Source organism: Dermacentor variabilis, chromosome 8, assembly GCF_050947875.1.
Source record: "Dermacentor variabilis isolate Ectoservices chromosome 8, ASM5094787v1, whole genome shotgun sequence".
Taxonomy (NCBI): Eukaryota; Metazoa; Arthropoda; class Arachnida; order Ixodida; family Ixodidae; genus Dermacentor; species Dermacentor variabilis.
Window position 1 is genome coordinate 103193343 of NC_134575.1, and position 24785 is coordinate 103218127.

The 24785-nt window shown below is 44.4% G+C and overlaps 1 protein-coding gene across 1 annotated transcript in view; it reads right to left on the reverse strand.

Annotated features, from left to right (window-relative positions):
* The window catches only part of LOC142591507 (fatty acid synthase-like), a 127151-nt gene extending 119787 nt beyond the window's left edge, over nucleotides 1-7364 (reverse strand). The window contains exon 1 of the mRNA XM_075703831.1: nucleotides 7232-7364. Within this exon, the coding sequence (XP_075559946.1) occupies nucleotides 7232-7364 (133 nt within the window). The remainder of the gene's footprint in view (nucleotides 1-7231) is intronic.
* Nucleotides 7365-24785: the final 17421 nt, after the last annotated feature.

Here is a 24785-nt window from a genome sequence, read left to right on the forward strand (position 1 = left end):
TGCCCTCCGCTTTCTTTGTTCGCGTGCGCCAGAGTGAGCCGCGATCGTTGGCTCGCCTCGCGCGCTTTAGCTCGCACATACAGTATACGACGCGCGGTGCCTGTATTGTGGCCCTTGGATCTTACAGAGAATGTCACCGCAACAGCGATGGCCAAATGCTCTTGGAGGGTGTGTATAATTGCTATAGCAATTAAAAAAATACAGCGGCGATGTGGTCTTTAAATCTTGATGCTTGATTCTGGCGATATTTAGGCATGAAGGCCTCCACCATGCAGATAAAGTCGATATCAGAGCTCTTATAATGAACATAAATAATATTATTGCAGCAGACTAATTCAAAGAATGCGTAAACGAAAAGGCACCCTAAGATTTCTCTTTCCTAGCACTTATAGAGTTGAGGAAACACGTTACAGGTATAAATACGTATCCTGACCACTAGCTACACATAGCACAAAGGTAAATTATCACGGGATGTAGTGCACTCGGAACGCAGATCATTCACGCTGGTCGGGGTGTCGTGTGAATGTTTTGAGTGCTACATTTGGGTTGAAAAAAAAATCTAACCACAATAATGTATGACTAAAGCTTCTACTTTATCATTCTTCAGCGTGAAAGATTCAAGCTGCAGCTGGGTGGTTATGGAATATTTGTTTTGAGAGAATGTACCAGTATATGAACAATTTTCTTTCGCACTTTACTGCAATTAGCATTCTTTGTCTACTTTAGGTCGTTGCAGCCGGCCTGCCTGCCTGCCTGCCTGCCTGCCTGCCTGCCTGCCTGCCTGCCTGCCTGCCTGCCTGCCTGCCTATCTATCTATCTATCTATCTATCTATCTATCTATCTATCTATCTATCTATCTATCTATCTATCTATCTATCTATCTATCTATCTATCTATCTATCTATCTATCTATCTATCTATCTATCTATCTATCTATCTATCTATCTATCTATCTATCTATCTATCTATCTATCTATCTATCTATCTATCTATCTATCTATCTATCTATCTATCTATCTATCTATCTATCTATCTATCTATCTATCTATCTATCTATCTATCTATCTATCTATCTATCTATCTATCTATCTATCTATCTATCTATCTATCTATCTATCTATCTATCTATCTATCTATCTATCTATCTATCTATCTATCTATCTATCTATCTATCTATCTATCTATCTATCTATCTATCTATCTATCTATCTATCTATCTATCTATCTATCTATCTATCTATCTATCTATCTATCTATCTATCTATCTATCTATCTATCTATCTATCTATCTATCTATCTATCTATCTATCTATCTATCTATCTATCTATCTATCTATCTATCTATCTATCTATCTATCTATCTATCTATCTATCTATCTATCTAATCCGCTTATGCAGATGCCGTGGCGCAAGTAGCCAATAGCTTGGCGACTATGTAAGTGGTCTTCCTCGGGATGTGAGTGAGGGAGTGAATAAACTTTTATTTGGTCCAGCAACGCGCGATAAAACGCGCACCCGGCTAATCCCACGACGGGACTGACAGATCTAGTCTGCCGGCCCGATCGCGGGCGCGTTGGACGGCCAGGATTTGATCCTCAACGACAGGACTTCGCAGGAGCGCGTCCCACTCCTCCATGGTGAACTTCGGGCCCAGCGACCCGCACTCCCAGAGCATATGAGGCAACGTAGCTACCTCACCACAGGCCATGCAAGAACAATTTGGATAAATCTCTGGATATATGCTATTAAGGGACGCCGGATTTGGGTACGAGTTCGTTTGCAGAAGTCTTAGTGTGACCGCCTGCGGCCTGCTTAGCTTGGAGTGAGGCGGGGGGAAAACCCTTCTCTCTAAGTAAAAGAATTTCGTGATTTCGTTGTGTGTGAGAGGAGCGTCTCTGTGTCCGGGGAGAGAGTCGCCCGATCCGAGGGCAGCGCGGTCGGTAAAGCCACGCGCAGCCTCGTGGGCAGACTCGTTGAGGTTCAGAGGAACCCCCTCAATCGCCCCGACGTGTGCAGGGAACCAAAGGATCGAGTGCATGGAGGTGTTGCCCTGATTGGCGCCTTTCAGAATTTGAACTACCTGCCGGGATACCTGGCCTTTCTGGAATGCCCTGATGGCGGCTTTCGAATCGCTATACACCCTGTCTATCCGACCGTCTTGCATGGCGAGTGCAATGGCCACTTGCTCGGCCACCTCTGGGTCGTCGTCCGGACGGAAGCACAGTTGATGACTTTGCCCAGCGTGTCAATGACGGAAACCGCAAAAGCCTTGCCGTCTCGGTATGCAGCTGCGTCCACGAAGCTTGCTGCGATTTTGTCTTTGTTTATTTGCTTTAGTATATTAAATGCTCTTGCCTTGCAACGACCTGCGTTGTGAACGGGATGAACGTTGCGGGGCAAAGGGGCGACCACGATCTTCTCCCCTATTCTCTGGGGATTTGGGTGTCTTCAGCCAAGTTCTTGGTTGGTGCGAGTCCGATCTCCTCGAGGATAGGCCTGCCGGCTGGCGTGGTGGACAGCCGAGTTAGTTGGGCGCGTTCCTGAGCCTCGGCCATCTCCTCCATGGTGTTGTGTATGCCGAGCCGAAGGAGGTCCTCTGTAGGCGTTCTGACGGGCAGCCCGAGGGCTCTCTTGAAGAATTTTCTAAGGAGGGCATTAAGGAGGGACTCGCACCAACCGCAAATCCCGCTCGGCTCTGAGCCAGTTGTGCATGGCCACCGTGTAGGTGAAGTGACACAGCACAAAGGCGTTGATGAGCCGAAGCAGGTTGTCCTCCTTGAGGCCACGATGTCTGTTCGTGACCCTTCGGACGAGGCGAAAAACATTGTCGGTTTTCGCAATTATCTTGCGTAGCGCAGTGCCGTTGCCCCAGCGTGATTCTATGAACATACCCAGGACTCTGATGGTGTCGACCCTGGGTATCGGGTCACCGCTCCGAGTGAACAGGTGAATGTCACTTTCCGAGACCGGTTTCCAGCCCTTGGGTCTGCGGCCTTTTTCTTTTCTATAAAGGAGAAGCTCAGATTTGGTCGGGGAACATCTGAGTCCGGTGGGTAGCAGGTACTGCTCCGTGACGTCTACCGCCTCTTGCATGGCGCTTTCCACTTGCCCTTCGCTACCGCCGGTGCACCAGATGGTGATGTCGTCTGCGTAGATGGTGTGTTTGATTCCTTCAACTTGGGCCAGATTCCTCGAGAGGCCGATCATGCAGATGTTGAAGAGAGCAGGCGAAATGACCGAGCCTTGCGGCGTGCCCCGTGCGCCCAGGAGCACCTCGTCGGAGACAAAGTCGCCGATCTGCAGCCTCGCTTTCCTCCCCGTCAGGAACGAACGGACGTAGTTATATAGTCTGGGGCCCAGCTTGAGGTCTGCCACGGAGGCCAGAATGTATTCGTGGAGAACGTTGTCAAACGCTTTCTCGAGGTCGAGTCCGAGCAGGGCCCTGGAGTCTCTGGTAGTGCCATCGATGATTTGATGTTTGATCATCTTCATGGCATCCTGCGACGAGAGGCCGGCACGAAAGCCAATCATGTTGTGAGTATAGATGTTGTTCTCTTCGAGATATCTGTTTAGTCTCTTGAGGACGACGTGCTCCGCCACTTTCCAAACGCAGGAGGTGAGAGAGATCGGTCGGAGGTTGTCCACGTTCGGAGCCTTGCCGGGTTTGGGGATCAGGTTGGGTCATGGTTGTTGCATCCTCCTGATTCCAGCTATACCATCCGACTTTTCTCATGCTGTCGTCGCCATACAGGTTTCGGCACACATTCGTCGTCTCGTCATTTTCTTACCGTCGTTGAGGTTTCGCCGTCGTCAAGGATTCGTCAAAATGCTTCGATACAAAACTCTTGTGCGCTCGAAGTTCGAACACGCCGCTGCTATGTGGAACCCTCATCATGCAAATTTAATTTTGCCTCTAGAATTAACGCAAGTTAACGCCGCCCGTTTCCTTCTTTCTGATTACCTTCGTATATCAAGCGTTACTGCAATAAAGAAAGCTCTATCAATGCGATTTCTATCCCTGTGTCATAAGTATTTCCGCGTTGGCCCCTTTCATAATGTCTCCCATCATTAATCATTACGAACCCAGCTTATCACGCCACCCATTTATCGTTATCACGGATTGACAATAAACACAAACTTGAAGGCATTTTCTGCAAAACAAAGCACATTTTCGTTTATGCGGCACAGATATAACGATTCGAACCACCTACCTGATGACATTGTTTCCATTTCTCATCATTCTCTTTTTTGCTATTGTCCATGTGCGCACCTACATTCTGACGACCCTGCTTCATCATCTCATATATCTCTTCTGCCCGTCACTTTATTTTTCTTGTTTACATTTGTCGCCATGCTGTCAACCGTTTCGTCTTTTTTTTCTCATTTTCCGATATTTTTCAAGTTCATGTTTTGCCGCAATATTGTACAGCATGCATGCTGTGTTTATCTCTGTTCAGTTGAGCTATTTTTGTTTTGGTTGTATCATTCTGTTATATTTTATTTAGTTATATATATGTATATATATATATATATATATATATATATATATATATATATATATATATATATATTACATTAGGGGTGCTGGCGTCTGCAATTGGTCTGCTTCACCTTACTTAGCTTGCGGTGACCGATCGAAAATCGCTGCGGCATGCAACGGAAGGTTATGTTTGCCGCTAACACGGATCCTCAGCAAAGAAGAGTTCGCAGAACGAAGTCGTAAACGTGCCGAAAGAGCTCTTAAACGTTACACGTCCACGCAACAATTTTATTATACGCAAATAAACCCATGGTCTCCGGCAGGTGTGAGTAGCCATGCCTGAGCGATTGGCAGCAGCCATCTTTTATTCCTTTCGGAACAGGGATGCCTGCAGCTATTCAGAAGAAAATTCAGTTTTGTTCGGCATATTAATGCATTTTTAACGCGTATACGTCACTTTGACGCGGTGAGTTTTTGCGGTTTTGTGACGTCGCGTGACGGGAAGGTGAAATGGGTGCAGCCCGAAAACTTTTGACGAATAGCCGACAGCTAATGGTGAAAAGGCGTCGAATTTGAAATAACTATTCTTCTTTTGTTCAGTCCAATCATGCATAATCAGCGTGTACACGTCATGTCAGATGGGGAGCTATCGCTGCTTTTGCGATGTCGCGTGACAGACAGGCGAAGTGGGAGTGGTCCAAAAATTTTTTTTCACCAATCGCGGAGGGCTCATTGCAGAATAGAAAAGTTTGGAATAGTTTTGCGTAATAGCGCCCTTGGAAAAGAAAAGGTTGGAATTGTTTTACGTTATGGCGCCCTTGGAATAGAAAAGTTTGGAATAAATTTACGTTATAGCGCCCTTTGAATAGAAAAGTATGGAATAGTTTTACGCTATAGCGCCCTTGGAATAGAAAAGTTTGGAATAGTTTTACGTTATAGCGCCCTTGGAATAGTAAAGTTTGTAATAGTTTTACGGTATAGCGCCCTTGGAATAGAAAAGCTTGGAACATTTTTACGTTATAACGCACTTGGAATAGAAATGTTTGGAATAGTTTTACGTTATAGCGCCCCTGGAATAGAAAAGTTTGGAATAGTTTTACGTTATAGCGCCCTTGGATTAGAAAAGTTTGCAATAGCTTACGTTATAGCCTCCCTGAAATAGGAAAGTTTGGAATAGTTTTACGTTATAGCGCCCCTGGTGTCGCCGTCACTTCGCCTTCGTCTTCTCACCGACTTGAATCTTTCTTTGTTACTCTATTGTAATATACGATCTTCTTGATCAAATCGTGGATCTTTGTCTTCAGCATCCGGCACTCGTCATGTCTTCGCCGTGACGCTGTTGCCGTCACACTCTCATCAAAGCACCATTGTCTTCACGCCGCCCTCATACGCGCCGCCCTCATACCATCGTCATCACTTCAGCAACATCATCTGACATTCGCCATGTCGTCATCGTCATAACGCCTTCGTGACGTCTGACGACGACATTCCTGTTTCCTAGTTCTATGATAACGATGGTATTGTCATTCATTCGTGATTATCCTGCCGTAGTCATGCCATTATCGTCATCGCGTCGTCGTGACACCGTCGCTATTATGCATCCATTGATAAACAGTCAACGCGACGCCATCGTGCTCGTACCATTGTCGATATTACATCTTCGACACCCGACTATGATTACGCCGTCATGATCATGCCACCGTCCAATGTCCCTAGTCGTCACTCAAGTGTCCTCAAGTCGCTGTCGTCCCGCTATCGTCGTTATACCATCGCCATCATTTAAGAATCGTCATCTGATGGCTATCATGCCATCCTCGTCATACCGCCATTGTTGTCACATCGGCTCCATTCCTTCATCTTCTCCCAGCCGTCACTGCGTCGGCTTCATGAAGTCCTTGTCATGCTGCAATGCCTATAGGTGATTTGGCAAGCGCGTACCATAGCAAAGTTTGACGATACCGCAGTATGCCGCATGAGGGGAAGCAACGTGACTATCGAATGACCGCAGCAGGCGTTAAATAAACGTGACTTCAGAAATATGTGGTGTCGCTACATATTGTTCGACTTCTAATCACATCACTATCGGCGTTCATAGTGAGATGAGTTCTTCCGTAGTTTTTTAGTATGAAGCTGAGCAATGAGAGGTCAAACTCCTACAGCATGTAGATGGACAAATTATTAGGTATCAGTAGATCTTTCCCATGACGCCAGCTCGGCGAGATAAGGATGATAAGCACTGCTCTTTAAAGTGCGAGGTCTAATAAGTCAAATGAACAGTACAAAAAGAACATAGGTGCATTCGACATTTCATATTTTGCGTAAATGTAAAGTATGCAACACCACCCGTAATTAATATATTGCAGGTTATTCAAATCGATAACACTAGAATCTCGTGGGGTGCCCACATAATCGGTTGAACATTAAACTGCAGAGAAAAGCTGAAAATTAAATTTGTAGCCTGGTTATAATGGACTTTGACGCATTACGCAATACGTCTGGAATAAATTCTGTCGTGAAATGTTTTGATTTTTGTGGAGAGCTAGTAAGTCTGCAGAAAAACACTTAAATGCTTGCCATATGTACTTATGGAAATTTATTACTTAGATAAAGGAAGCTTAGACGACACTGTGTTTCATTGCAGTTGTTGAAAAAGAAAGCTTGTCTTGAAGTTGTCATAGCGCTCTAGTCCCTGGTTTTACCTGTGACCGTAACGCTCATTATTTATTTTAAAAAAGAACGTCTCACACATACCTGGAGGCCAGCGCAAGTCATCCTCGGTGACCATATTGACACCTGCGTACAGCTTCTCCTTAAACTCGACCAGGTGATCCGCTTGGGGGAAGTAGGCCGAGAAGCCAGTGATAACGATGTCATCGCCCTCCATGATAGCCGTGGAAGAAAAACTAATAAAGAGAGAAACACAGTTACACTATACGCCTGCGAAATTGATTCACTTTTGTACTCCCTTAGAAAAGTACCAAAAATGTCGGAAAGCATTTGTTAAGGCGCGAAGGTAAACTCTACAATACGAACCTTGATGCTTTGCTACATGCGCATTCGGAGCTGCAAACTGATTTTATTTAATAACTGTGTACATCGACAGTCAATATTCCGCTCAGCATGTATTGAAGTGGTTGCATCGAAATTCCTATTGTCACGGAACAAATAAGATGTTTTCTTGCTTTAAAATGTCATGAACATGCCACTGCAAGCGGCGTTGAATTTTACCGATGATACATGATATCCTCCGGGGCCTTTGTTTTTACCGTTTGCAATACAACGCAGAAAAAAGGAATCAAGAAGATAAGCCAAGTTGCAGCTAATAAATCGACGCTACTTTTAGAAGAAGGAAACGAAAAGCATGGAAAGTCGCCGTACCGCCCGAAAAGCGAACCAGCGATTACAATACCAAATTAGTATTTAGGGGTCCTATAACGTAAAACTGTATATAGCTTTCATTGATTACGAGAAAGCGTTTGATTCAGTTGAATCCTCAGCAGTCATGGAGGCATTAACGGAATCAGGGTGCGGACGAGCCGTATGTAAAAATACTGAAAGATATCTATAGCGGCTCCACAGCCACCGTAGTCCTCCAGAAAGAAAGCAAAAAAATCCCTATAAAGAAAGGTGTCAGGCAGGGAGATACGATCTCTCCAATAATATTCACAGCGTGATTACAGGAGGTATTTAGAGACCTGGAGTGGGAAGAATTGGGGATAAGAGTTATTGGAGAATACCTTAGTAACTTGCCATTCGCTGATCATATTGCCTTGCTTAGTAACTCAGGGGACATATTGCAATACATGCTCACTGACCTGGAGAGGCAAAGCAGAAGGGTGGGTCTAAAAATTATTCTGCAGAAAACTAAAGTAATGTTTAACAGTCTCGGAAAAGAACAGCAGTTTACGATAGGTCGCAAAGATCTGGAAGTGGCAAGGGAATACATCGACTTAGGGAAGGTAGTAACCGCGGATCCGGATCTTGAGACTGAAATAATTCGAAGAATAAAAATGGGTTGCGGTGCGTTTGGCAGGCATTATCAGATCGTGAACAGCAGGTTGCCATTATTCCTCAAGAGAAAAGTGTATAACAGGTGTGTTTTACCAGTGCTCACCTACGGGGCAGAAACCTGGAGGATTACGAAAAGGGTTCTACTTAAATTGAGGGCGACGCAACGATCTATGGAAAGAAGAATGATGCATGTAAAGTTAAGGCATAAGAAAAAAGCAGATTGGATGAGGCAACAAACACGACTTATTGACATCTTAGTTGAAATCAAGAAAAAGAAATGGGGGGGGGGGGGCATGGGCAGGACATGTAATGAGGAAGGAAGATAACCGACGGTCATTAAGGGTTACGGACTGGATTCCAAGAGAAGGGAAGCGTAGCATGGGGCGGCAGAAAGTTAGGTGGGCGGATGCGATTAAGAAGTTTGCAGGGACAATATGGCGACAATTAGCACTTGACCGGGGTAGTTGGTGAAGTATGGGAGAAGCCTTTGCCCTGCCGTGGGCGTAGCCTGGCTGATGATGATGATGGACGTGAAACTATACCAATATGTTCTTATTCCAATCTCCTGACGTTAAATTTGCGTAACCGCCGACGCAAGCATCGGGTGGTGACTCGCAGGGTTGTTTAAAGAGACCAATCAAATGCTTTCCTCGTTTATAGGAGGTCACTTTTGTTTCCTTTAAAAAGGAATAACATTGCCTACACTGAGTAGCTTGTCTTATCTAATTGGCTGATAAGACGCGAGGAGCATGGCTCAAGCGGAGAGAGATTCGAAGGGGCCGGTACAGTGCACTGATAATTTATAACCGGATGAAGAGAGTGTGCGGCGCCTGCGATTGACCCGCTTTCCCTTACATAGTTTGTGGTTGCTCGTCGAAAATCGCGGCAGCATGCAACGGAAAGTTAAGAATACCGTTAAAAAGGATCATCAGCAAAGAATATTTCCCTGAGCGAGGTCGTAAACGTGCCGAAAGTGCTCGAAAACGTTACACAGCCACGCAAAAAGCATTATTGTGCGCAAATAAACCCATGCTCCCCGGCAGGTGCGAGTAGTCGGTGCCTGAGTGATCGGCGGCAGCCATCTTTTATTCCTTTCGGAACGAAACAGCCTGTGGCTATGCAGAGAAAAAATCAGTTTTGTTCGGCATGTTAATGCATCTATAATGCGTACAGGTCGCATTTACGCCGTGAGTTCTCGCGGTTTTTTGGCGTCTCGTGACAGGCAGGTGAAGTGGGTGCAGCCCGAAAACTTTTGACCCATAGCCGAGGTCGGATGGCGAAAAGGCGTCGAATCAGAAATAACTATTTTTCTTTTGTTCTTTGTAGTCATGTATAATCAGTGTGTTCACACCATATCAGATGGAGAGATACCGTGGTTTTCGTGACGTCGCGTGACAGACAGCCGAAGTGGGGGTGGTTACAAAAAGTGCTTTGCCAATGGCGGAGGCATGATTGCAGAATTGCGAATAGAAGCGTTTGGAGTAGCTTTACGTTATAGTGCCCTAGAGGTAGGAAGTAAGGATAGTAGTTTTATCGGCCGTATAAACGTGTAAGCACTCGCGTACTTACTTAGCAATGATAGAATGTGTAAGTACGACTGAACGAAGACGCATAAGGAAACAGACAGAGAGACAGCGCTGCCCTTGTGTGTCTGCTTCTTTCTACGTCCTTGTTCGGTCGCGCTTACACAATCTATCATGGGTTCAAACAAACTAACCCGCCAACGTGTTTTCAGCAAATTAACAAACGCGGTGTCAGGCGCACACAGGTGAAAACGAGCACATCACGCTCGACGAGCGCAGAAACTCGCCGTGAAAATGCTGGAATGAGGAATTGCGGCAGCACCGATAGAATTTATCTGCTAGCATTTCTCGCACCGAAGCGAAAGAAACGTCGGAAACGCCGCACATACGAAGCCATCGGCACTACGCGCACTCTGCAAACATTGCAGATCGCTTCGAAGATGACACCCTCGCGGGCGCTCAATTTGGCCACGTTGACGATCCCTTTCACGACATACGAGCGCCGGCCACGCGTCCTCACGTCTTCCACCACAGCCGTCTACTACGGCGTCCACCATTCGCGTGCCCAGCGGCATAGCAGACGATGTGGATGTCTCCACTCGGTACGGAGTGGCGGGTGAGGCGGACATCGAGCACCCTAGCAGCCGCAAAACAATGCCCCTCCTCCCTCGCCTCACCGCCGTGCCTCGCGCGCGACAGGAGAGGGCACGCATCCCGCCCTCGTTCCTCGCTCGTGCACGCGAGATTGAGCGGCGTTCGTTGCCTCACCCTCGCAAGCTTTCACTCGCACATACAGCATACGGCGCGCGGCGACTGTTTTATCGCCCTCGAATTTTGTACAGAATCTCACGCAGAACGGCACAAATGCTATAATTGCTATTTCAATAACACGAAAACAAAGCACCAGAAAACCGCAGATGAACAATGCCGCCGACGTACCAACCCAACAAGGCAAAAACAAAATGCGACTATCACTGAAGCACTCGAGCAACTTGGCATGACGTCGATTGCTTTGCATGGAGAGCGCGCCTCACAGTGCGCCTAATTCATACAGTGACGTTCCTTTAATTAAAAGTCGTTGAGTAAAGCAGCTTAAAGCGAACGGCGCTTTCGAAAAAAAAAAGCAAGACAACTATACGTACCCAATTCTAAAATATTAAGCGGAAATTGTTTTGGCTGGCATATGTGGAAGAATGGAAGGAAGGACTGACGGACGGATAGATCAATATATGCATGCATTTTATTAGTCAATTTTCTTAGAGTAGCTTAGTATGGAAGCTTTCCCCGCGCGTGTAATTATTACGGTTCTGCTCCATATATAGCTACCATGTTTCCACCGTTTGTTCATATCGAGTCGTGAGCAAGTATAGTATAAGACGTGGCCATTGACATAGAATGGCACAAAAGGTTCTAAGCACTTACCTGCACACCGAGACAAGTTTTGTCAACACTAACTTTTTGTATCCAGTAAACTCGTAAAATATTAAAAACTCATTTTTGTGAGCCAGCGCAAGGGCAGAACCACCGAGCGAGATTACGAACTCCTTCGGAAGGCAAGTGTTCAGAATACAGAAGCTCGACATGCACATACGTTACTCGGGGACTTAGTTCCTAGAGACGGAGTCTATTTTCATTACGGTTGTCCTAGACCCTAGCCGTACGGCGGAACTGATAGTTGGGCGAGTTGGCACGAATTCATAGTAAAATATTTAGCGCGCTCAATCGACAAGGAGCTCAAGTGACAAAGCGCTCTGTGTCCCCCTTCACTGTGTACTTGTCAATTGTGCGCGGAAAATATTTTACTATTGAATTCCCAGCCCTACGGTTGTCCCTCGTCACCAGAGAAGCGTTCTGAGCTCGTGCGCTCGAGCTCCTCCGTCCGCATAAATCGCTCACCTGGAGATGCTAGAGCCATTCGTGGTGCCCCTACTCTGCCCGTCAGTCATCAAAAAAAAAGGGGGGGAAACTTATTTCGATTGTGTTGGATAATGACTGGCATCGGGAGGCTCTAGTTATCATGAACTGCCCAGGCGTACAGATCAACAATTTGTGCTTGTTCTATCCATAACGAGGGATACTTTCCGTTCGCGCTGAACTAAACTTTTTATTTTCAATTAGTATGCTGACCAACGTAGTAAGCTTTAATTTTCTTTGCTCAAAACCGCCAAAGCACGAAGGGGCGGCATCGACGATCACCTAGCACGCAAACCTTAGCGGGCTGTAAGGCTTTAAAATTTCTGGCCTGTTCTAAAAGCGAAACATTTTTTCGCAAACTTCTCCGGATTTTCTTGACTGAGTGCTGCGGCGTGGCTGTTCTCCTGCCGAATAGGCCATCCAATGAGAGCGGAGGACGCGGGTGACGTCACTGTCGATGGATTTCCTCGCACTACCACCAGATTGCACTCAGCTGCGCGCATCCGTAAGCATCCGCGGCAGCCCCAGTGGTGGCCGTGCCGGCCAAAGAAAATGAAGAATCAGAATAAACAGCGGAGGACATGCGCAATCGAAGTCACCGCCGCTCGGTTCCTTCGACCACCACCAGATGGCCCTCGCCTACGCGCATGCGCGGAGGCGAGCGCAATCATGCATGCGGACAACACAGTGCTTCTAGCGGACAATGCAAGAGATCTACAGACACTGGCCAATATGTGTGGCAACGAAACGACAAATCTAGGCCTTAAATTTAGCACAGAGGAATTGGGAATCGGGACATTTAATGAAGGGACGAGTAAATATGTGGTGTCGATTCAACAAGTCATGCCCATATTGAAGCAATATAAGTACTTCGGCGTATACATAAACATTAAAAAAACTTACTCAAGCAACCGCCAAGATAATCTGAAAACAAAAGGGAAGGGGAATGCACCAATAATGAGAGATAGGGCGCTTTGGGGTCACAATAAAGATGAGGTAGTGTGCGGAATCTGGAAGGGTGTCATGGCGCCAGCACACATTTTCGCAAATGCCATTCTGTGCATAAAATTGATTTATTGTAAGGTTTGGAAGGTAACCAAACATCAGTGGGCCGGTTGGCTTTGGGAGCCCACAGCAAAACCACAAATAACCAGTGCAAGCGGACATTGGTAGCAGCTTCATTTGAAGGCATAGAAGCACAGAGCAACATTAATTTCGAGGGATTGCTCCGGAACATGGACCACAATAAATGAGCGGCAGAAGTGCGTAAGTATATGAGCCTAAAAGCATGCGCACAGAAGGGAACATGAGGTCACGAAAATTGGCAACCAAGTAGTACAGGGTAATTAGAAGTGTCGGTAGACAACCAGGAGTAATCAGAATGACATTGAGTGAAACAGAGACAGCGAATTCGATGCAAAGAATGGAAACGAAAAAGCATCACTGAGATGTAAAGAAAATGGAACAAAAGGAAACTAGCATATAAAATCAGTACAATCACACGAATGGAAATGCCTTGCTATTTGAGGTTCGGGGAAGTTGCCTATGGACAGAAACATCTGAAAACAAATATTCGCAATTAGATGAGGCATTTGCATGCTGGAGCAAAAATCCGGAGACAGCTCAGCACATCCGAATAGAATGGGAAGGGATTCACATAGCGAAACCAGTACGTAAAGACCAACTTTCATAAGAACTCGAATTTAAGGTAGACGGAAGCATCAACCGGCCAGCAGTCAAGATAAGCAAGAGACTTAAGTTGAGAGTACTGGTGTTAAAAAAGCAGGAAAGAGACTGATAGGAACGTATTCATTGCAGGCATAGACAGCGGTAGAAGGTATTCTAGAAGGGTAAGGGTGCAAGGTGGTTGGTACGGGTCATTCGTCTTAAATAGCTGCAAAAAATACACGGACAATGATGAGCACAAGGCCGCGCGTGCCCTGTGCTCATCATTGTGCGTGTATTTTAAGGGGCTGTTTAAAGGGACACTAAAGTGAAAAATGATTTCTTCGGCATCAGTAAATTATCTTTCTACAACACCAAAGACATCCCTCTTACAACGATAAGACTCTTGGTAAGCCAGAAAAAGCGCAAGAACGAAATGCGGGTTGCAATGCCTCCTTGAAGTTCCCGCACCTTGTCGCTTTGACGTCATAGGTTTTGATGACATCTTCTCATCATCATCATCATCAGCCTGGTTACGCCCTCTGCAGGGCAAAGGCCTCTCCCATACTTCTCCAACTACACCGGTCATGTACTAATTGTGGCCATGCAAACTTCTTAATGTCATCCGCCCACCTTACTTTCTGCCGCCCCCTGCTACGCTTCCCTTTCCTTGGAATCCAGTCCGTAACCCTTAATGACCATCGGTTATCTTCCCTCATTACATGTCCTGCCCATGCCCCCCCGCCCCGATTTCTTTTTCTTGATTTCAACTAAGATGTCATTTACCCGTGTTTGTCCCCTCACCCAATCTGCTCTTTTCTTATCCCTTAACGTTGCACCCATCATTCTTCTTTCCATAGCTCGTTGCGTCGTCCTCAATTTCAGCAGAACCCTTTTCGTAAGCCTCCAGGTTTCTGCCCCATATGTGAGTACTGGTAACACACAGCTGTTATGCACTTTCCTTTTGAGGAATAGTGGCAGCCTGCTGTTCATGATTTGAGAATGCCTGCCAAACGCACCCCAGTCCATTCTTATTCTTCTTGTTATTTCAGTCTCATGATCCGGATCCGTGGTCACTACCTGCCCTAAGTAGATGTATTCCCTTACCACTTCCAGTGCCTCGCTACCTATCGTAAACTGCTGTTCTCTTCCGAGACTGCTAAACATTACTTTAGTTTCCTGCAGATTAATTTTCAGACCCACCCTTCTGCTTTGCCTCTCCAGGTCAGTGAGCATGCATTGCAATTGGTCTCCTGAGTTACTAAGCAAGGCAATATCAACAGAGAATCGCAAGTTGCTAAGGCTTTCTCCGTCAAATTTTATCCCCAATTCTTCCCACTCCAGGTCTCTGAATACCTCCTGTAAATACACTGTGAATAGCATTCGAGAGATGATATCTCCCTGTCTGACGCCTTTCTTCATGGGTGTTGTGTTGCTTTCTTTATGGAGGACTACGGTGGGTGTGGAGCCGCTATAGATATCTTTCAGTATTTTTACATATGGCTCATCTCCACCCTGATTCCGTAATGCTTCCATGACTGCTGACGTTTCGACTGAATCAAAAGCTTTTTCATAATCAATGAAAGCTATATATAATGGTTGGTTATATTCCGCACATTTCTCTATCACCTAATTGATAGTGTGAATATGGTGTATCACTGAGTAGCCTTTACGGAATCCAGCCTGGTCCTTTGGTTGACAGAAGTCTAAGGTGTTACTGATTCGATTTGCATTTACCTTAGTAAATAATTTGTAGGCAACGGACAGTAAGCTGATCGGTCTATAATTTTTCAAGTCATTGGCGTCCCCTTTCTTATGGATTAGGCTTATCTTAGCGTTCTTCCAAGATTCCGGCACGCTAGAAGTCATGAGGCATTGTGTATATACGGTGGCCAGTCTTTCTAGGACAATGTTCCCACCATCCTTCAGCAAATCTGCTGTAACCTGATCCTCCCCAGCTGCCTTTCCCCTTTGCAGAGCTCCCATAGCGTTCTTTACTTCTTCCGGCATTACTTGAGGGATTTCAAGTTCTTCTAGACTATTCTCTCTCACGTTGTCATCGTGGGTGCTACTGGTACTATATAAATCTCTATAGAACTCCTCAGCCACTTGAACTATCTCATCCATATTAGTAACGATATTGCCGGCTTTGTCTCTTAACGCCTACACCTGATTCTTGCCTATTCACAGTTTCTTCTGCACTGCTTTTAGGCTTCCTCCGTTCCGGTGAGCATGTTGAATTCTATCCATATTATAGTTCTCTATGTCAGCTGTCTTATGCTCTTTGATTAACTTGGAAAGTTGTGCCAGTTCTATTTTAGCTGTAGGGTTAAAGGCTTTCATACATTGGCGTTTCTTGATTAAATCTTTTGTCTCCTGCAATAGCTTACTGGTATCCTGTCTAACGGAGTTACCACCGATTTCTATTGCACACTCCTTAATGATGCCCATAAGATTGTCGTTCATTGCTTCAACAATAAAGTCCTCTTCCTGAGTTAAAGCCGAATACGTGTTCTGTAGCTTGACCCGAAATTCCTCTAGTTTCCCTCTTACCGCTAACTCATTGATTGGGTTCTTATGTACCAGTTTTTTTCCGTTCCCTCCTCAAGTCTAGGCTAATTCAAGTTCTTCCCATCTTATGGTCACTGCAGCGTACCTTGCCGAGCATATCCCCATCTTGTATGATGCCAGAGTTAGCGCAGAGTATGAAGTCTATTTCATTTCTAGTCTCACGATTTGGGCTCCTCCACATCCACTTTCGGCTAACTCACTTGCGGAAGAAGGTATTCATTATCCGCGTATTATACTGTTCTGCAAATTGTACTAATAACTCTCCCGTGCTATTCCTAGAGCCTATGCCATATTCGCCCACTGACTTGTCTCCAGCCTGCTTCTTGCTTACCTTAGCATTGAAGTCGCCCATAAGTATTGTGCATTTTGTTTTTGCTTTACCCATCGCTGATTCCACGTCTTCATAAAAGCTTTCGACTTCCTGGTAAACATGACTGAATGTAGGGGCGTAGACCTGTACTACCTTCAATTTGTACCTCTTATTAAGTTTCACAACAAGACCTGCCACGCTCTCGGTAATGCTATAGAATTCCTGTATGTTACCAGCTATATCCTTATTAATCAGGAATCCGACTCCTAGTTCTCGTCTCTCCACTAAGCACCGGTAGCACAGTACGTGCACACTTTTTAGAACTGTATATGCTTCTTTTGTCCTCCTAACCTCACTGAGCCCTATTATATCCCATTTACTACCCTCTAATTCCTATAATGACACTGCTAGACTCGCCTCACTAGAGAACGTTCTAAGTTTAAACGCTGCCAGGTTCAGATTCCAATGGCGGCCTGTCCGAAGCCAGGTATTCTTAGCGCCCTCTGCTGCGTCACAGATCTGACCGGTGCCGTGGTCAGTTGCTTCGCGGCTGCTGGGGAGTTAGGGCCCGGGTTCGTATTGTTGTATTCATATATAAGGTTGTGGCCCAGTACTGCACCAGGGTGGCCAATCCTGCTCTGGTGAGAGAGTGCGTCACCGGTTCTGGTCACCGGGATCAGGCCGCACTCCAGTCCTGTTTGTGCAATTTTCTCAACACACGGTTTTTTTTTCGGTGGAAAATTGTGCGGCCCCGGGATTCGAGCCCCGGTCCTCTTGCACGCGAGGCGGATACTCTACCGCCCCCGCAGGAGTTGTACGCCTAATTCAACCTGCAGTGGTGCCTTCTTTGATCAGTCAAGTTGGACCAATCTGAGCTCGGTTAAACCGCACACATGGCACTCAACTAGAGAAACCTGGTATTTAAGACCTGCACATATGTGGCCATACATAACTTTACATACATAAGAGATTTTTTTTAATATTAAAAAGGGGAGAAAAAAAGAAGAGGAAGACAACAGGTGATTTTAACTCGTGGCCCTTGGATGTTGCCCGGAGAGATAGCTCAGTCGGTTGGTTCGTGATACCTCAGGTTACATTGAAGCGCCATAGCTTCTGTCCAGAGCATCATACTTGCGTGGAAAGAGCCTGATGTTGTCCGCGAAAATGGCCTCCCGTGATGTTGTCCGCGAAAATGGCCTCCCGTGGATAAGAGCGAACTCGAGTGGCTCTAGAGACTAGGAAAAGCTTGATCAGGTGCTAGGCGAGCGCGGCACCCTTAGCGTGGGAAGCTAGCCCGAGTAACTATCTCAAGGACTGCTGCTCACGAGAGCGAAATACCCTTGTGTAATTCTTATAATTCCAATAAGACTACTTTCGAAAAGAGAAAGGGCTGTACTACGAGTCCTATGACTGATAATTTTCTATAAATATATATATCATCTCATCCATGGGATCGAATGCGAGCGCTGCTGCTTTGTTTCTGCGTGTAGTAGTTAAGAGAACGCGTTTAAGCGAGAACAAAAAAGGTAAGGAAAGTTTCTGAAGCATAATTGCAGCGCCATGGTTTAAAAGCGCACCCACGGTAGAGCAACTGAAGGAGATATAAACGTGCGTAGCCATGATGCGCATGCGACAAACTGCCTTAATAAATTTAGAGACTTGCGAGAAAGTTTCGTTAACAACCGATAACATGGCAATCAGCACTCGAATACGACGAGAGAAATTATTGAGACTATGGAAAATTACCTTGAAATAAGTATGGTTTGCGAGGGAAATGCTTGTAAGCATTGAACTTTAAAAAAAATGAGGGACTATGCGCTCACCGAGAGGTCGGCATCCGCACGAGACCACGCCAGGCACCTTACTCTATGGAATCTTATAGGGCCTACATAATTATACAGCGGTACAGATTGACTACATTATGTTCTAAAGGAGCCAAATATTAAACATGGGAAGTTTCGGGAAGCTTTACTCAGCCAACGCGGCTAAAATGCGAAAACATTCTTTGTAATCCCTGACATCATGCTACGCACCGGCGCTGGGGTTTCGGGGTGAAATTCCAATACCGATACTTGGACCTTGATTTTCTCATCTAATAATCAAACTATTATTTTGAAATGATGGCCTGCACGGTTCTCAAAGAATGCTTCGTTAGTCTAAACTGATTTATTGTTTCGCTTTAGTATCCCTTTAAGATCAACGTACAAGGTAGGTATAGAAGATTGAAGAGATGTGTTCAAGAATGCTAGAAGGAAAAGTAATGATAGCATACCTGAGTAACCCTAGCGAGCTTCAGGATCACTTGTCCCTGCACCGTTTCAAAGGTAATTCAAGTAAATCAACATATTCATATCATCAAGGCGGCGGCGGCGGCCGAGCGGGCGAAAAAAAAAAAGCCACGCTTCGCTTGAAAAAACACGCAGAAAGATGTCAGGACGTCTCCCGATGCTGTGCTTGCTTCGTTTACAGGAGATTGCATTAGCCTCTCTACACTGTCTGAATAAAGTCTTCCGTGTCACTTTGTACGAAAATTGAACAAACGCACACTCGTGCTTCGGCTGTTTGTACACTGACGGGAAGTTTTGTTATTTACAGATTCCAACTCGTTGCATCTGATGTTTCTTTTTCTCACATTTCGCTGATAGAGCACTGATAGCAGGGGAAGAGACGGGAAACAAAAGAGGTGTTCGCTCAGAATGCTACAGCATATTATACTTTGGAGGGGCTGGAGAGCCTGCGCATGTTTCAACTACATTGCTTTCTAGCCAGCGAACAGAAAAGGTTTGCTTTGTTCCTGACAGGGCGAACTTTACTGGAGGTAGCATGTCCGATAAGTCTGCTGCAGTAGCATCTCCTTATGACGCTGCACTTCAGGTAATATCAATGCAGGGTGACCAATACTGAACTTCGACTGAAGTTTTGAGGTGTAAGAACAACAGTGGCATTTTATGAAGGTTCACATATGTAAGAGAAACCTCTATTGCACAATCTTGCGCTGTTATTTTTGTTTAAATTTAACTCGACGTCTGCAGTGCGGTGAGCTCGTCCTCGGATCCTCGCGACATAAGCAGTAGGAGATAGCCACACACCGACAGTGGTTGCGCGCGTACGCAGACCGTTCATGCTGGACACGGAAAAAGGATCGCACTCCAAGTTCTGCTGCGACGCAGACTTCGCGGAAAATTAATGAAAAAATCTATCGCATTTGAAGTTAAGGTTGCCGAGTGTCATTTAGGTACACAAAATAAACGATTATCAAAAACACAAGATTAACCTTCTTCTTCACAGGACGACATCGCGTGAAATGTGAATAGAAAGTATACTAAAAAGAGGTTATCACGGACACCCCATAAAATGTTTATCTAATTGGCGTATCAAGTTAGCCAGAAATTTAATTTTCGCTTAATATTAATGGGACTTCACTACAAAAAAAATGTTCAGATCGGCTATGCTCTTCTTTCGTATTGTCCGACGGCTTATGTAAGGTTGTGAACTACTACCGAAGCCTTTACTAATAGTGATCGCTTTCTCTCTGATTACACCAGGCATAGGCAGCATCATGCACACTAGGCTCCGCAAAGAAAATTTATATCCAGCGAAAATAGGTTTCTTGAATCTATATTGCGACAAAGTGAATAAGCTTAATTAAAAAAATATCTATTAGCAACTTATGCGACGCGGTGGACTTCTCCTTAATTCTTTACACTGTTTCTCTTCTATTTCCACAGAGGTCTCCCTGCTCTAACTCAGACGGCTTTCTTGTCGAAAATTCAAACATTACCTGGATGATGTTGCCAATCGCCTTCACAGATTCACAGAAATGAACCTCCAGAAACTAACAACTGTAATGGGTGTAGTGGAGTGGCAGACTTTTATACCCAATCCAATACGATTTCCGGCTAGCAGTCAGACGTCAGGATGACGGGCATAGCACGCTTCAGTAAGCCGTGTTGTCGAACACAGGTGGTAGGGAAGGGATTTCAATGAGAGTAACAACGTAATCACGTAAGGAAAAGAAAAACAGCATCCCTCCGAGGCCTCCATTATCCGCCTGAATTGCGGATACTCTGAGCTAGCTTGCCAGTGCATGACCGTTACAACTTAAAGGCACAATTAAATTGGCCATGAAACGCTCAAACGCTTATAGAATTATTGCCAGCAGTGGAATTAATAGGAAAATATGCTACTGAAGAAAGTGACCCAGAACAATCGCTACACTCGTGCGGCATGAAGTTTGGGTACCGTGATGGAAAGGTACCATGCTGTCTTCATCATCATCATTATCATCAGCCTGTTTTATGTCCACTGCAGGACGAAGGCCTCTCCCTGAGATCTCAAATTACCCCTGTGCTGCGCCAACCGATTCCAACTAGCTTCCGCGAATTTCCTAATTTCATCGCTCCACCTAGTCTTTTCTCATCCTCCATTGCGTTTTCCTTCTCTTGGTACCCATTCTGTAACCCTAATGGTCCAACGGTTATCTAACCGGCGCATTACATGACCTGCCCAGATCCATTTTCTCCTCTTGATGTCAATTAGGATATCGTCTATTCCTGTTTGCTTTCTGATCCAGACCCCTCTCTTTCTGTTTCTTAAAGTTATGACTAGGAATCTTCGTTCCATCGCTCTTTGCGCTGTCCTTAACTTGTTCTCAAGCTTCTTTGGAAGTCTCCAAGTCTGCCCCATATGTCAGCACTGGTAAAATCTAGTGATTGTACACCTTCCTTTTCGATAATATGGTAAGCTTCCTGTCAGGAGCTGACAATGTCGGTCGTATGCGATCCAACCCATTTTTATTCTTCAGTGAATTTCATTCTCATGATCAGGGTTCCCTGTGATTAATTGACCTAGGTAAATGGACTCCTTCGTCGACTCTACAGGCCGACTGGCGATCTTGAACTCTTGTTCCTTTGCCCGGCTATTTATCATTATCTTTGTCTTCTGCATATTAATACTCAACCCCACCCTTACATTCTATCTGTCAAAGTCTTCAACCATTTGTTGTAACTCGTCTGCATTGTTGCTGAATAGAACAATGTCATCGGCAAACGGAAGGTTTATTTTATTTATTTATTTATTTATTTATTTATTTATTTATTTATTTATATGTACCTTACAGGCCTCCGAGAAGGCATTGTGTAAGGATGGAAATACGGTAACATATTAGCATTGAATCGGCAAAATAAACATCAGTATAATCAAAGGAATATGCACGCAACATAGAAAATTAATCCGGCATTACCAAATACAATATGTAGAGCAATAACAATGAGCGGTAAACACAATAACATAATAGCATAATAAGATTATAAGGGTTATTGCATGTACACAGTAGTAAATATAGTAATATATAAGCATCACTGAAATTCTCTTTTAACATGTAGAAAAATGCAGGAATGAAATTAAAAGAAGGCAAGACGTGTTATACGGTTGAAACGGCATACTGATCGATTAGAGGATTGCGAATTGCACTGTGTTCATATTGGCAAGCGATGTTATCTGGTAGAGCGTTCCAGAAACAGACCGCACGGTGCAAAGGTGAAGAAATCAAAGTGTGTGTGTTGCCATAAAATCAGGTGTAGTTGAACTGCTTGTTCAGTCTTTGTTACGTCGAGGACACTTTTTTTAGGTTTGAAAAGGTTAGGCCAACTGTGTGAATGAATGTATGAAATAATAATATAAGGGCAATATCACGGCTAGTAGTTAGTGGCTGCACCGAAATACTTTTATTTGAGTTACACTTGACTATATATTTTTTTATATGAAGTGGCTCGCTCTATCCTGGATGCTCTCCAGGATTTTGATGATTTATTTATGATGAGGAGCCCATTTACATGAGGTGTACTCAATTTGTGGCCGTACAATAGTTATGTAAGCTAGTTTTCTTAGTGGTGAAGGCGCAGTTCTTAAGTTGCGGCGCAGAAATAGTAGTAATCTGGAGGTGTTAGCTGAAATGAAGGTGCTGTGATTAGTCCATGAAAGATTGTCAGTAAGGAGCACTCCTAAATACTTATATTCTGTGATGTGGTCAACTATGTTATAATCCAAATGATAAGAAAAGTGAGAGTTAACGGTTTTTTGAGAAGAGGAAACTACTTTGCACTTCGACACGTTTAGGGACATTAGCTGCGTACCACACAAATCACTAATATGTGCAAAATCATTTTGGAGTGCCGCGTGGTCAGCGGAACAGTTAATCGAACGGTATACAATGCAGTCGACAGGAAATAATCCTACAGAAGGTATGCTGAGATATTCGCCGTAGACCATTACACCTAAGCCTACCCAGTTTAGTAGCTTGAATACTTCTAAGCACGCAGTAAATAGCATTGGAGAGATTGTGTTTCCCTGTCTGACTCTTTTCGCTATAGTTATCTTCCTGCTTTTCTTATGTAGAATTTAGGAAGCAGTAGAACCTCTGTAGATATTTTCCATGGTATTTATGTAAGCGTTCTGTACTCCTTTATAATGTAATGCCTTTGTTACTGCTGGTATCTCTACTGAATCAAATGCATTTTCGTAATCTATAAAGGCCATACAGAGAGGCTTATAGTATTGTGCGGATTTCTCCACAACCTGATTGATTACATGGATGGCAGTATCCCTTCCTGAAGCTAGCCTGTTCCCTTGGTTGACTAAAGTCCAGTGTTGCCCTTATTGTATTGGAGATTATTTTGGTAAAAATTTTATATATTTCTGGGAGTAAGCAAATGGGCCTATAATTTTTCATTTCTTTAACATCTCCCTTTTTGTGGATTAGTATAATGTTGGCATTCTGCCAGTTTTCTGGGACCCTTGCAGTCGATAGACACTTCGTATGAAGAGGCGCCAGTTTTCCAAACATTATGTCTCCTCCATCTTAGATTAAGTCGACTGTTATTCCATCTTCTCCTGCCGCCCTTCATAGTTTCATGTCTTCCAGGGCCCTTCTGACCTCATCGCTACTTATAGGAGGAATTTCTGTATCTTTTTCATTACTGTTTGTAATTGAGGTATCCTGACTCCTCTAGGTACTGTACAGGTCAGTATAGAATTCTTCCGCTGCTTTTACTATATCTTCGGTATTGCTGATGATATTACCGGGTTTATCTTTTAGTGCATGCAGCTTGGTTTGTCCTATGCCAGGTTTCATTTTCGCGGATTTCAGTATGCGTCCATTTTCTACGACTTTTTCAATCTTTCTCACATTATAGTTTCGAATATCATCTATTTTCCCCTTGTTGGTAATTTTTGACAGTTCCGCGAATTCTATCTTATCTCTTGAGTTGAACACTTTCATTTTTTATCGTTTCTTTATTAGGTCATTTGTTACTTGGGAGAGCTTGCCTACTGGTTGCCTTGGCACCTGGCCTCCCACTTCAATTGCTGCCTCTGAAGCCACCCTAGTTACAGTTACATTTATTAGCTTTATGTCATCATCATCTCTCTGTCCTAAGGCTGCATAGTTGTTTGCGAGTACCAGCCTGAATATGTCTGCTTTTACTCCTACTGCCTCAAGGTTGACCAGTTCCTTCTTGACCAATTTTGCTCTTTCTCTGTTAAAATTGAGGTTAATGCTATTCCTCACTAAACTATGATCACTGCATTTTAGCCAACCTATCACTTCTACATCCTGCACTATGCTGGGATCAGCAGAATGTATGAAATCAATTTCAGTTCTTTTTTCACCATTAGAGCTTCTCCAGGTCCTGGGCCCGGAAAAGCCCTTGCTGTCTTAATACAGGCAGAAAACTGCACAGAGAAATAAGCGGATCGCCACACATGTAATGCTCCAAACTGTGTTTTCGTTACATTGCTTCTTATTTTTCTAGTTGTTATCAAAACAGCATCAGTATTTACTGCTATACTTGAAAGAAAAGTAAATGTGTTTAGAAGCATAGACGAACCGGCTGCCTTTTCTCTAAGTGAACGGAATAAAAAGCATAGCAGCCGAAGCGCTGGAGGGAATAAGTGGCAATAGTGATGACTTGCGCTCTTAATATATAAGCAGCAAGAGTGTTCTTATATCAGAAAGGAAACTGCGCAATCGTAAGATGTTTCGATAAAATATTCATTCAGGCAATTGGGCGTCCGAAGGTGTCCTGACGCATCGGTAAATTGCCACGAGAGAATGTTAGGAATAATTAGGACAAGAGTGGTAACTTGTAATAAAACACAAGTTGCTTTCAGTAACTTCATATTAACGCTTGGAGACACTGTATATAGTGCGTATCTTTAGGGAAGTATGTGAGTATTGCATATGAGAGTTCTATAGGGTATATGGGCTCTGTGAGAGGGTGTTTAATAGCCCTAACTTTTTATTACACTAGAA